At 38.1% G+C, this 15502-nt stretch overlaps 1 protein-coding gene across 2 annotated transcripts in view; it reads left to right on the top strand.

Annotated features, from left to right (window-relative positions):
* The first annotated feature begins 6306 nt into the window (after positions 1–6306).
* LOC140229348 (heparan-alpha-glucosaminide N-acetyltransferase-like) overlaps positions 6307–15502 on the top strand; it is a 28206-nt gene continuing 19010 nt past the window's right edge. For both annotated transcript variants that reach the window (XM_072309631.1, XM_072309633.1), the window contains exon 1: positions 6307–6435. In XM_072309631.1, coding sequence (XP_072165732.1) covers positions 6369–6435 — 67 coding nt within the window. In that variant the 5' untranslated portion in view covers positions 6307–6368. The remainder of the gene's footprint in view (positions 6436–15502) is intronic.

Below are 15502 nucleotides of genomic sequence, written 5' to 3'. Positions count from 1 at the left end.
TTCGGAATAACAAATCTTCGGAATAACGAACCTTCGGAATAACGCCACAAATGTTCGGATTAACGAACCGTTTTTCATTTTCGGATTAACGAACCTCTAGGTATGGGGAATTTGCGTGTTTCGGATTAACGAACCTTCGGAATAACGAACCTTCGGAATAACGACAGCACCCATCTCGCCACTGACATGGATGGACAGAAGCATCAAAATCCTTACAAAGAAAATGATTTCATTGGCCTGTTACCTTCGATGAAATTAGTCAGACTAGTGTAATCATTCCCCTTCCCTCTAGTAAGAGGCAAAGCACTCTGTCCCTTGGACAGGACGTATAAAATGGAGGTATTATCCTTACCATCACAACACTGTAGTCTCGTAATAACCTCGTTACCATATAAATCTCGTTTTTGATACTTGCAGGGTAAAGTGGTTGTACTGCCAACTTAGCAACTAAAAATATGATTTTATAAACGTAATTATCTGTATACAAATGGGGGGGGGGGGGGTGTTGCGAAGTGCTGATATCGAGGAAGTTTTAGACATTGAATGACATTTCTTAGTCATTCATGGACACACATGTTCGGGTTTTAAGCTATCACAATTCCTCTTCGCATTGATGTCATGCTCAGCACCGCGCTGTAGCTCCAAGACGACTAGAGAGGAAAAAAGAAATACAGGTACAAGTTAACATGCATTTGCATTGCATAGTTCCTTTGAATTTTATACTGAATTTATATATTCTAGAAAAAAAATTGAATGAATTGCTTTAGAATACTTTATACAAACACAAATGCATTTCTGTTCTCGTATAAAATTAAATGAAAATAAGGTCCTCTCAAAAGCTTGAATTAACGAGCTTTAGATCTGCGACATGAACGCAAAGGCGACGTTAATTAGGCAAAAAAACAAAACAAACAAACAAACAAATGATGTTGTACACACGAGCGAGACAGCTGTTTCTATTGTTCAACCCTGAGTTCCGATTCGGGACTTTTTTTTTTCTTTTCTTCTTCTTCAATTTGCGCCCTCAAAGGCTAGTAGCGCGAGTGTTCGCTTCGCAGATATAAGCTCATGGATGCTAACATTTTGCGCATGTTAGTTCCTATCTTTTATTTTGGCATCGATCTTTCAAACAAAGTGCACCACTATTTGAGCGTGTTCCAGCATGTTTCTCTACTTTTGCTGCTAAACTTGTTATTTGTACACTGCATTTTGAATCGCTGCCCTATTTCAAAGCACGTGCATTGGTTTTTGCCAGCACATCGATTGCTGTGAGAACGCTAGTCGTTATAACTGATGCGCTCTTAAGTCAACGCACCTGGATACCATAATTTCCCACCTCCCTGATACCATAGTCCTGTCGTTTGAGCATAACTTCTCGGCGGTGAACCACCTGCAATTAGGGCATTTACTCCTTGGTGGTGTATAGAGAGCATGACCAGAGGAGAAACTACTGTTCCTTCTATACGTATAACACCTCCCTGGTTCAAAACAAGGAGGTACAGCTGCTGTACAAGGCAATTTGGTTCAAAATATGACACGAAATTATATGTACTAGTATGCCTGAATGGGAAAATAATGTTGTTAATAATGAAACATTAATGCAAGACTAGAAAGTTATGGTAACTAGCCTATACATTCTTACAATTATACAAAATTAATAGTGGAATGATATTGTAATTTATATGTGAATACATCCATGAATAACTATGTGAATATAATGTATAATACGAGAAAACGAGTGCGTGTATCATCCATCCTTTTAGCATGGTGGCCTTACGTTATCACTTTCAGTTTCAATTTCAATAAGTTTTATTTCTCCACTTGTACATAACAGAAAATAAGAATAGCAATATCGAACATATAATTCACAAGTCATGAAAATATTTAAAAAATCGCATTACAAATATATATTCATGTGAAATAATACATAAATATCATTACAAATCTTTAAGTGTACAGGTGAAGTAGACCATTATCAATAAGCAAAACGCTTGACTTGGACAACGACCTCTGAACATGATATGCCTTGTAACAATTTTTCATTTAACTAAAGGAATGGAACAATTATACACACGTAGAAAAAATAATGTAAATCTCTAAAGTATTTTAATTTTCATTTGACCTAAAAAGGACAACACAAGGTGGAATGTATAAAGACGAGTTTGAGCATTTGCTTCCCTCCCTTTGTTTTTATTCGGGGAATTATCCTCATGAAAGCCTCCCCGCCTACTTGGAATACTGATGTCCATTGATTACGTCCAATACCAATGAATGGAGCACTGCTTGGGTGCTTCCATAGAAATTTAGATTACAGTACCCGAGGAGCACGAGACATGTATAGGACTGTGAACAATGAAGTGTACCGCTACTCAAAATTTTATTTTGTCTTCGGAGGTAGTGGGTACAGGCCTACTCATCGTCCCAGCAATGGCACTCAACATGTTCAGTGACATGTATCAGGCCGAGTCAATCACATGTATAGGACAAATACTTGGTCAGAGCTGAGGTTCTCATTAGAATAATGGAAAAAAAAATCTGAATAAACAACACCATCCCGGCTCCAACTGTCCCTTTACTGGTTCCTGTAATATCTCGCCTCTTTTCAGAGATGATTATTTGATGTTTTTGATGGCTACGGTGGGGTAGGCCTACCATTGACCCGCAGCCCCTCCCCCCCCCCCCTTAAAGACGGTCCTCTGCCCCTGCAAAATAGAGACATAGCATGGTATAGTAAGTAACCATGTATGAATCAATAGTTTCTGTATTGCTTAATTCTTTTACAGATCTTAGATTCTATTTATGTATTTATTTGCTTAGATTCTGCAAATTAGAGAGCAATATAGATATTAAGTGTCTTCTGGATATTTTCTTTTTCTTATTTTCTTTCCTGGGAAATTATGACACAAAGACTACTAGTATTAGGTTGTTTCCCCCAAATGATTGTGATACTTCTTTGTGTAAATAATGAACGTGCTATGGGTGGGGGCATTAGATGAGCATGTGTCAAGTGCATTTTTCATGTTATTACGGGTTACTTGTACAGAGAAAGGGTGTAGACGTCTCTTTGGCAACTTTTAATACCATTTTGTTAAAGGGGATGGCTAGTAACTGATCAGTGGGAATCAGTGGGAATGCTGGGGGATGATTGTTTCAGTCCTTGTGGGATTCATTTAAGAGTACATTACATATCTATTGTTGTGTGAAAACTATTTGCTTCAGAATGGTCTCATATTCAAGTAATGTGCAGTTTAATCACCCCGTCACTGTACAGGCATGCTAACCTGGAAACATTAAACTGCATTACTATGCATTACGCTATTTCGCTATCGGGAAAATTTCCCAAGTCAGAAAATAGCGCGCTATTTCGAAACATCGGGCTGATGTGAAAACGCGTAATATCAAATAGCGCGCTACTATCCCGCTATTTAAGAAATTTCCCGAGTTGGACTCGAGAATTTTCTCGACCAGAGCGATGCAATTAGCGCGCTAATTTGTGTTCACATTATCAAATAGCGCGCTATTTCGTTATCGGGTTAATTTCCCAAGTCAGAAAATAGCACGCTATTTGGCAACATCGGGCTGATGTGAAAACGCCTATTGTAAGTCATGGCTGGTACCCAACATGAATGCGTCTCGCTTTGAAAATACACCGGCATGAGTGCAAAGGTCACTGGCTAGTGTCTGCATACTTACACACAATGCCAAAAGTAGTTACCGCAAACACAAATAACATTAGTGTTCAGTAACTTCTGCTCTTTGTCTGTTTGTTATGATCCAGGAAATATGTAGGCTGAGGGCAGGTAGTCGAATGGCGGGAAACAAAATATAAAGCTCCGGAATGCCGTGGCAAATGATCGCTGCTCTATAAAGGTATGCACAATGAATGGTTCACGTTCATGAATATACACACTATACTATCATATCTTGACTATAGGCGTTTTCACATCAGCCCGATAAATATCCAAGCTCGAAATATTTTTCGCGATCGCAAATTAGCGCGCTATTTCATTTCCTATTCACATCTGCCCGAACATTATCAATAGCGCTGAGGTGAAAACGCCTAATATGTGTCGGCCAGACGAATATGCACCTTTGCTCTCGATCATCATTAGGCGTTTTCACATCAGCCCGATGTTTCGAAATAGCGCGCTGTTTTCTGACTTGGGAAATTAACCCGATCACGAAATAGCGCGCTATTTGATAATGTGTATACAAATTAGCGCGCTAATTGATCGAGAAAATTTATCGAGTCCAACTCGGGAAATTTCCGAAATAGCAGGATAATTAATGCGAACTATATAGCGCGCTATTTGATAATGTTCGGGCTGATGTGAATAGGAAATGAAATAGCGCGCTAATTTGCGATCGCGAAAAATATTTCGAGCTTGGATTTTTATCGGGCTGATGTGAAAACGCCTAATGTAGACTCTCAACAATGGGTCGATTTACATAATATGTATTTGAATTGCGATCCCACGACTGGTACAATTTGGCTTGATGAATAGAGCATTTTCTTTTTTCACCAACAAGTCTCCTATTGGAATGCATGCATATCATTTTTATCTCCACTCAATATTCATTGCTGTTAATGATAACTTATGTGTAATGGGTATGGTTCCAGACACTATTTAAGCGACGGTACATAGATCACATATTTATTATCAGGTTTCAATGTTCTAAAACAAGACTTCTTCTTTTTTTTTCTTTCTTTCTTTTTGCCGACAATGTCCCTCTTGTCCAGGGGCAAAATGTGTAGGCCTACACATGACAGTGCTGGGGTAAAGTAACTAAAACAGGCAGGTCTCTATGAGAGAACTAAGGTAATACTAATGAAGAGGCTGTTATGGGTATACGAGACATTGTTTTCATATGGATGATTATCACTATGCATATACCAGCAGTGAAAGTTGTAATAGGTTTCAGTAGTAGTAGCAGTAGCAGTAGTAGTAGTAGTAGCAGTGCACAGTAGTAGTTACTAGTAGGTCTAGTAGTCTGTAGTAGTAGCAGCAGTATAGTGGTAGTAAGGTGAGTAGATAGTAGTAGTATCAGGGGCGGATCCAGGAATTCCGTAAAGTGGGTGCCTTTACAAAATGTATTTCGTAAATACATTGATTCTTAACACTTTCACTGAAGATAGCTGCTGGTGTAGCTGGCAAAACTCGGGTGTGACAGACCTATTATATGTTTTGGTTGTAGGGAACACCCTCTCATGTTCAGACCTTTTGTTAGTTTTTTAGAGGTCTTTTGATGTATCCCTGCATGAGTCCGGAATTTCGTGTGTCATGATTGTGACAATGTTGACTTTTTATGCAAACTTTGCATGTGTACTCATACGACGAATTTGCTACCTCACAACCCCGCCAGTCAGCAATCCAACGCTATTTTTCTCGCTCAGTGTCCTACATAATGCCGCGCCCATTTCTCTCCATTCATGCAATGGATAGAACCAGTGACGATTGTCCCGCGTTTGATTATACAATACATGTATGTCATGTATTCCTATATACAGCTGGAAGCACGCGGTGATTCCGCACCGATGAGATCCATTGATGCGCTCACAAGGTTTTGATCAAGATGTTCTGCTGTAGTATAAGCTGTTAAAGGCATAATTTACCATTTGCAGATGAAAGCATTAGTGCTTTAAAATAGTTCTAAAATGTGAGTTAGGGATAGAAACAACCACTGTCGAAATTTGAATCCGTATAATCGATGTTAAGTGTTGTTAAATACACAAAATGTGAACAATAGTTATAATAAAAATGTTTCCAGACTAAACCGTATACAGTTACGGTTTACTGAGAAAAACCCTGATATCTCCTTATATTTTAGGTTTTATTGCAAATATTTCATATGGTAGGATGTTTTATGATACAACAGACCTACACATATGCATCAAATGTGATATCTTGAACATTTTTTAAATTACTGCTCCCAAAGGTAAACTGGACCTTTAAGCTTCAAAGGGCACCACTGTTACTGGCGAAAAAAAACCCCCAAACAAACAGACGCTCTTTCACGCCAGACTACTCAACGATTGACAAAATTGATTGCATCAGTACTTACGCAACTTCAGGGGAGTAGGCGGTGCCCAACACATTGCACATAGTGCCACACGAAGGCTCGAGTCTGTTGCTCTGAAACTCTCACACGAATACGAAGCCACTACGGACTGCCCCTCGAGATGTCTGACTTCGATATCTATGACTTGCCATTACTTCATATTTCACATGCGCTCTCTCACATTGACGCTCAATTCAACTCTGAACGCTAGCTCGCTCCGAGGAAAGTATACACTGTAGTTTCGTTTTGCAAGTCGCCTCAGCCAGCTTCTGATAGAAACTCTTGTGAACGAGACGACAGTGAAAACAATGCGGTTTCTGGCGTCATTACGGATGGTATCGATGTACATGTACTTCGGTGCTGCCATTGTAAAAGGTAGGTGATCACTACAACCAAGGAGGTTTGAGAAATGGAGTAACAACATTCTCATTCCCTTTGATCCCATGTTTCATGCCGCCACTCAGAAATATTTGAAGTATGTGCTAAATTGGAGTTGCCTCACAGATAGAAAGACAATTGATTCATGTGGCATTGTATCATGACTCGTCACTCTCAAAGGAAGATATGTCTTTATGATGGTAATTGCTTTTCGCCGTCCCTTCTTAGAAAACAAGCGGCATATTAATAGTACAGGCACGGGGATGTTCGAATAAAAATTGTACAAAAATTGATGAAATGAAAATCAGAATTACTCGTTTTTACATGACTTTGCACTAATCTAACATATACATGAATGAAGAACTATACTCGAAAATTATACCATATCAGTTTCATTTGTCGGAAGCGACCGGAAAGATGATAAAATCGGCTTTGTAGTGAGAGAAGTTTCAAATATTTTCACGACATACAGCTCAGGTTTACATTTTTGCACATAATCTTGGACGGGATTTACTTTTGTTTCATATGCTTTATCATTAAGAGAACATTCATTCTATTTGACAAATAAGCAGAATATAGACGATATAATGTTAGAGTTTAAAATGAATCTTCAGATTGCTCAAAAAGACGGCGGCATGGAACCCTGATCATCAAAGGCACAAGTGCACCTGTGGAATTCTTTTGTGCATCAATAGAAAAATGGCAGCTGTTTGAATAATTAGTTACAGCCAGTTGGAACTCATCTCTTAAACCTTCTTGCTACAACTAAATTCTTATCGTGGGACTGTACTCATACTATTCGTGTCGCTGCTGATATGTGTTGACCGTTTCTCAACATGACCTATTTCCGTAGGTGTTATTGCGAGAAAAAAAAAATCAAAGTAGTCCAGTTCAGATATTTGATATTTTCAGCACATTTTGCAGTAATCTGATATTTCTTCATCACCATTGCCTCCACTGTGGTCTTCTAGCAGACGACAAGCTCGGTATATGGGCGCTTGCGTGGCTTTTGTTTTTATGCCTCCCCCATGCCGGAGGTATCGAGCGTTTTCGGGTTGTTCGTCCGTCCGTCCGTAATCAATTTTGTGGACACGTTTTAGGTATGCAAGTGAAACTTTGCATAATATGTGACGTATATATGAGTGGACGAAGTTGTGCCTATCAACTTTCGGTTGCACATGCTTAATGAGGGTTTAGGTCAAAGTCTTGAAATTTCATCATTTCCCACAGATATCTTCTTAAAACTTAAGTGTACATGTATAACCAGACAAAGATTATCTGGGGGAAGCTTAGGATCATTGATTGGTCAAAGGTGACAGGTTAAGTAAATATGCTAAAACGTCACTTTTTCCCCTCCATATCTCGGAAATGGCTCAAGATATTTATCTTCATGAAACTTAATACAATACTATATGCATAAAAAATTCCTGCCTGACAGTGATTCTCTTGGGATTTTTTTTTAATGGGATCAAAGGTCGAGGTCAATTTTTCATTATTTCACCCATATTACATTGTGTGAAATAGTGAAACAAAAGGTGGTAGAATGGACAGTTTTGTTTTTTTCATTCTTTTGATTTAGGAATTTAGGAATTCATGAGGCAAATTCAAGAACCAGTTATCGTTTTCAATGTGCATATATAGTTCGGAGTAACATTTCAAATTTTTGCCATTTTTTATATTACCTCTTCTCTAATAATGTCATTTGATTTTGGATTTGACAGAAGATTCTTTATCTACTCCAGTATTTTTTTTCTTCCTCTATCTTTGGGGACTACAAAGACATTATAGAGATCAATGGGTATTTTTTTCCAAACTAATTGTGTGTCTTATTGTGTGAGATCTGTCTTTTGTTCTCATTGTTATATGGAAGAGCACATATGCATAAATGAGAATTTGTCTTTTTGAGCAATTTTTACTTTTGTGCCTTGGTAAGAGACAAACGAATGTGTTCACTCACGCATAGATTGTCCCGTTTTATGAACCTGCCAGGTTGATAACCAATTAAATTGCCTTTACCATGGTATATAAAACATCAATATTGAGCCTAATATTCTATGAAAATTGTGAGCTTGAAAACGTGTTAACCTTTTTTTTTCTGAGTGTATATATATATATATATATATATATATATATATGTGTGTGTGTGTGTGTGTGTGTGTGTGCGTGTGTGTGTGTGCAAAGAGAAAGAGATCGGGAGGGGGCCTCGGACTGAAGAAAATGGTCACAATTTGAGCTATATAGATCAGTTAACTGGAAATGAAACCCCCTGGCACCCTATAGGGAAACTATTCGGCACAGTCCTTTAAATCATAAATAAGCACAATTTACCACTGTCAGGGGTATTGCCGGTGTGGTAGGAAGTAATGTCCGTCCGGAAAAAGACTCCGGGGGACCTTATTTCCGGGTTCGAATTTAGGAAATAGTATCCTCGGACCAAATATCCGTTTCGCAAGGACCTAATCGCCGCCGAGGGGGATCGAATCGCCGGGTTTGTACGAAGAAGCCTATTCGGGGGACCAAATCGCCGCTGAGGGGGTCGAATGGGCGGATTTATACGCAAATTCGGGGGGACCAAATCGCCGCCGAGAAAGGACTTGATCGGTGGGTTTAGAAGAACAAGCCTACTATTATACTGTAGTATTCGCTAACGTCAAAGTGCAAGGGACTTAAATCAGCAGGTCAGAAGGATGATTTGCCGCTGACATGTTGTTATTTGATTTGTTTAGTGGATTCAAGAAATAATAATACTGTTCCATAATAGTCCCTTCATGGTGGGGTTATTGACAAATGTGATTCCTAGCAGTATAGGCTACTTTAGAGTTAATGTTGGGAATTGGGCTCTTTTGGTATAGGGTTAGGTACGCTTAATAACAACCCCCCCCCCCCACAAACTAGTATGATTCTCAGTGCAAGACCAATTATTGGCATAAAAAAGGGAAATCATCACCTTTTCTCCATACACGCAATCTATCAGCTGTTTCTCGACAGAAATGACAAATCCAATAACACTAATAACATCCTGCACTAACAAGAAGGTAATACCAGGGGCCGCAGAAGAAGAAGTTGATGCTATTCAATCCTTTGTCGAAATTATCTCACAATATAGGCCTGTTATCATATTGTCTTATATTCTATATACAATGTTATATTTACCTCATTTTCTGTTGCCTGAGAAATTGAAATGTACATACTATGTTTTCGTCGAAAGACGAAATGAACTTTGAATGACATACAAATTATGGGCAAAATATGCAAAGAAGGAGCTGCCATGTAGGGACCTACTTCTAAGGGCAGTATAAATATCATATTGTGACTTGTCCATGAATGTTTTCACTATTTTTATTATTTTTTTTTTTTGCACTTCATCGTATAGGGAACAGACTGATTATCAGGTGTAGAAGTCAACGAAGTAGGAAATTTGTAAAGTATTTGCAAATAGGTTTCCCTTCTCTGCATGCTCCTGATCATATATACGGTATGATATCCTTTACCGCATAATCTGGACGAATCAGATCATGAACAAAGGATTATTCAATTCAATTTGATTCAATTCATTTATTTTCATTCTTCTTTTTCCAACAAACATAAAACAGAATAAATCAGGAATTACATCATGACCATAAACATTCGCCTCTGCAAGAGATAAAATGATACAGTTTAACATAAGAATGCTTACTGGCAAAAATGCAAAGTTATGTTTTAGTTAAGAAAACAAATTGAGAGGTCCACTAACAAGCTTGTATACTGTTAACCGCTCAAAGAATCTTATGAATTACTTATTTACAAATACTTATCACAAATATAATTTACGACAGGACGGAACAAAACAGGAGAAACACAAGACGTCTTGACAGAATAGATGGAAAGAACGGAAGGAAAAAAGAAAAAAGAGAATGCCTATACACGCTGAACAAGGGAAATGGAACAGGGAATTGGGGTGCTTCAGAGCTCACAGCTCACAGTTGTGGAAGTATCATTATAGCTAAATCATTGCGAAATAATGAATTTAGTGACTGACTGATTGATGGTGTATTGAACCCTGATGTTGATGAGACCTAGCTAATAAAGAAAAAAGATATCAGAGAGGATTTAACAGAAAGAATTTCAACTTGCACTTAAAATAATACAAAGATGAATATATATATTTTTTTGCTTCACAGCTTAATGAATTCCAAAATCTGGGGCCGGTGTAAATAAAATGTATTCTGAGCCAATAAAGTTCCCAGGAGGGGTAAATGAAACTCATCGATTGTCTAGTAGGATATTTATGAAAAAACTGGTTCCGTGGGAACATTGAATTGAAAATATTGTGAAGTGCATTTGTGTTGTAATTAAACACAAAACTTGCCAAAATGAAAAAATAAAGGTACAAATCTTTGATTTTCAAAATCTTATATTTAGTGAATAATGGATCTGAATAAGAACGTGGCGGAATGCCACAAATAATACGAAGTGCTCGTTTTTGGTTTTTTTTTTCTTTTGTAACAGTAGTATATCTAGTATAGTTTGATGGGCACTACCCCATGCTAGGAGTCCGGAATCAAGATAAGGTAAAATTAGAGAAAATACAACCGCAACAAACAGGGTAATTTGATATGAAACTTGAGTCTATCAATGATATCAATATTAGTCGAAATTATGCGGCCTCCACGAAAGTTTATCGTCCATCGTGATACGTGCAGAGTCATCAGAAATAACCTATGCGCAAAGCTTCTGGAATTGCTAAAAAGCATATTACTCGGTTTTCTGGAGATTAAGTGATAATTCAGTAGCTCTTATCCACTGAAACACTTTTTCTTCAATTCGGAATTAAAGATTCGAACGAGAGTATCTGGATTTTGGCGAGAAAAGAAAATATTTGAGTCATCAGCAAAGAGTATAAATGAGAGTATGTCACATGATCTGCAAAAGCCATTCATGTAAATAACAAAAAGTAAAGGTCCTCTAACAAGCTACCCTGTGGGACGCCACAATGAAGATAGACTTGAGTTGTTCTCGTTCAGAGTTATGTATTGTTTTCGATTTTGTATGTAATTCCTGAATCACTCCAAGGCCTTCCCCCGTATTCAATAATAAGACAATATTTTGTGAAGTAAAATGTCATGATTAATTGTATCGAAGGTCTTCGAGAAGTTCAGGAAGATACCAATAAGATGAGAATGATTATAAATAGTATGCGCGGTGTGTGGTCAATAAACTTCAAATGGACATGAACGGTGCTGTGTTTCTGACGAAACCCAAATTGAGAATTGGTTAAGAAAATTCATTGTTCTTGTAAATATTATGAACCTAAGACCCTAAGAATATGAACTTAACCAGGGAGGTGTCTCACCTCCCTGGCCTAACTATTATAGTGTTGATGAAGAATTTATTTATTCAATAAGTGAATACATATATTTACAACATGCATCTTTTTCACTTCTGCCCTTGATGATAATGATAATAATAATAATAATAATAATAATAATAATAATAATAATAATAATAATAATAATAACAAGCTCTTATATAGCGCATTTCAGACTTGAAAAGAATTTCAATGCGCTTTACAAACAAATAAACAAATTAAACCATAATACAAAATGTAGCAACAAAAATTACAATTTACCAAGCACAATATATTACCCTACAATCACTATTTCTTAAATATACGTACACTGAAGGTCAGAGCTGCCAGTACTACTGAAAAATGACTTCAAGTTTAACAATCATAGGCTATTTCGTATAAAGATAGGTTTTGAGTTTTTGTTTGAAATTGTCTATTGGCATCTGACTTCTAAGTGGGTCTGGCAGAGAATTCCAGTAGGTGCAGCAAAAGAAAAAACCCTGTCCCCATAAGACTTCGTTCGAATGGTAGGTACAACAAGCAAGTTTCGAGCAGAGGATCGGAGACATAAGGGCTTTTTACACTTGTGTTTCTTAACCCCGGACTTTCTCTGACCCAGGACTATCGTTAGTCCCGTACCAATTTTTTCAGCTTTTTACACTCGCCAATTAGTCCCGTACTATCTCTTGTCCGGGGCTAAGGAGAAAACTGACCTTTTTACACTCGTCTTTCTTAGCCCCGGACTTTCCAAACCATATGAATATTCATAATTACGCTGTGTACTGTACACGTACACGCACGCACCGGCAGCACTTGATTACCTCGTTTCTGATTGGTCAGTGAGGGTCGCACTTCGTCTCCGTCGCTTAGCCCAGGATTATTTTTTCGTTCTGTTTACACTCACTTGCTTGGCACCGCAATTGCGGTGCTAACCCCTGCTATTTTGCAGGGCCAGATAGTACCGTACTATCGGTGGGGCTAGCCCACTTTGGCAAAAACGAGTGTAAACAGAAAGTGGGCTAAGGATAGTCCCGTACTATCGGTGGGGCTAAGGCCCCCCCTTAGCCCCACCGATAGTCCGGGGCTAAGCAAAAATTTACAAGTGTAAAAAGCCCTTAGTAGGCTTATATGCTCACGGGTTATGAGTTCTGTAATGTAGTGCGGGGCTGTTCCGTGTAGTGCCTTGAAAGTAATGAGGAGGATCTTGTATTGAATACGATATCTTATAGGAAGCCAGTGCAGATCTTGAAGGATTATGTGTTCACGTTTGGCAAGTGTAACAAGGCGGGCAGCGGAAGGTTGATAAATATTAGCACATGAGAAACGGCTCAAGGTTTATTCACCCCAACGCTTTATGGTACCATACCCAAGAAATAGCTCGAGCAAATCTTCGCTGACAAATAAAACGAAATTTAAGGTCCATAAAACGGGAATTTCACAAGCAGATATTGTACTCAAAAGCAATATGTAAATGCCTTCATTAAGTCTTCATCAAATTACCATTCAAAAGCATTACGGATTTTCTGAAAGACACAAAGAAACTGTATAAAGCTGTTATTGCTTTAACTTTTACCAAAATACCTCACTCATGGTGATCAGACTGAGCTTGAAAATTGTTTTAATCAGAATTTTGTTGGTAGAATCCTGGCAATTCAACAGTCTTTCCAAACTTCCATCGTACAGTCAGATGACATTGTCTGTGAGGCCAAGTAAGAATTGAGTGAGTTACAGTATGTCACTATAGATGGTATAGAACATTAACTTATTAATCAAGAACTCACCAAACAAATCACGTGAACTAAATACAATCCCAACAGACAGTGGCGTATCGGTGTGGGGGGCAAGGGGGGCACTTGCCCCGGGCGCCACTTCTTCGGGGCGCCAAAAAACGAAAAAAAAAAACACAAACAAACAAACAAAACAAAAACGAAGAAGAAGAAGAAGATGAAGAAAAAAAAAAACCCTCGACCCGACCGGGGGGGGGGGGGCAGTCAAATCAAATAAGATAAAAACAAAACATGATGATGACGCGGACAAAATGACAATGTATATTGTGTTCACACATGTCATTTTATATTCAACAGGCAAAATGTTTCACGTAGCAGCGGCTGCAATTTCTTTTATTCTGAAGAGATCGCCGATTGGATCAGAGGAGGGCGCCAACTGTTTCGAACATGGGGGGGGGGAGGGGCAAAAAAACAAAACAAAATAAGAACAAAACGTAATGATGACGCAGAAATATACAAATTTCGGCTCACTCGCTCGTACTAATTCAGAGGATTTTTTCAAGTCCTCTGTTTGTTGGTATAAATCGTTATCTATAACGCCGTCACTATTATTATTTTGACTAGAATTGTAAGATTTAACAAGCAAAAATGACAAGAATTCCATGTTTTGTAAGCTGGAAAACAAAAATTTTCGGCTCGCTCGCCTAATATCTGTCATGAAAAAATATAAGAACAAAACGTGATGATGACGCGGAAATAGGGCCTATGCAAATTTCAGCTCACTCGCGCGGACTAAGATGGAGTATTTTTTCAAGTCCTCAGTTTATTGGTATAAATCGTTATCTATAAGGCCGTCACTATATCTTGATTAGAATAAGCCAGTTCGTAATTACCTCATTTACACATTGGTACAAATGACCTTTCTTTTTTCTCTGCTGGTTAGGCACTTCACTCGTTTTCAAAGGGGGCATAATGCATAAGCGTGCCCGACGTAACAATTTATGGAATTCATGTTTTGTATTTGAATGCAATAACATGATTGCGAAATAACAGTCTTGTTGTCAGGTGGATGTGCTGGCAAGCCTCATTTATATAAGGATCACATGAATAATTATTGCATCACGGATGCTTATCTCAATGAATTTACAAACCAAAATGCCTGTTGGTAAAAATGACCTTTTTCTGCTCATGCGCAGAGTGTAATTACGAACTGGTCTATTGTAAGATTAATAAGCTGAAATGACAAGAATTCCATGTTTTATAAGCTGAAATACAAACATTTTCGGCTCGCTCGTTGCGTTCAATCGCCAAAATTTATTACATTTAAATCACCCTCAAAAGACCTCAAAAGCATATGATATGAAAAAGCATAAAGTATCTATCGGGATGGGGTTTAGGTTGAACACTTTTTCAGAAATTAGGGGCGCAGATTTTCGCGCTTGCCCAGGGCGCCGTTTTCCCTAGATACGCCACTGACAACTGATTTGGTTAAGAATTGTAGCACAGTTTTGGTATTATACCCGTTATTATAAGAATCACAAACATGCCATCCTGAGATAAGGTGTATTCCCACAGGATTGTAAAAGAGTTGCTATTTATCAAAATTTAAGAAATAACAATAGGTTTGGAGTTTCTCTGAGACTACCGGCTAATCTCACTTTTATTCTTTTTGAGTAAACTGCTTGAAAGTTGTTGTTTTCTCAGAATTGACAACTATCTGCAAGATTGGTTTTCTTTTATCCATTTAGATCTGCAATTTAGCCTGGTCGAATGATGTGGAAACACTGTTAGTCAATTTAACATACATTATTGTGCTCAGAGAATTGGATTATGGGAATATCACTGTTGTTATCATGCTTGATATGAGCTCAGCTCGTGGCACAGTAAATCACGCTATGCAGACTCAAACGTTGAAATATTTGGGTATCGAGGAAACCGTCCTTGATTAGTCCCATTTCTCTGAACAATCCCAGTGGTACGTCAGAATCACATTTGTTATTTTACCCCTGGT

This window comes from Diadema setosum, chromosome 5, assembly GCF_964275005.1.
Source record: "Diadema setosum chromosome 5, eeDiaSeto1, whole genome shotgun sequence".
In the NCBI taxonomy this organism is placed as follows: domain Eukaryota; kingdom Metazoa; phylum Echinodermata; class Echinoidea; order Diadematoida; family Diadematidae; genus Diadema; species Diadema setosum.
This window is presented reverse-complemented; position numbering and strand designations above follow the sequence as displayed.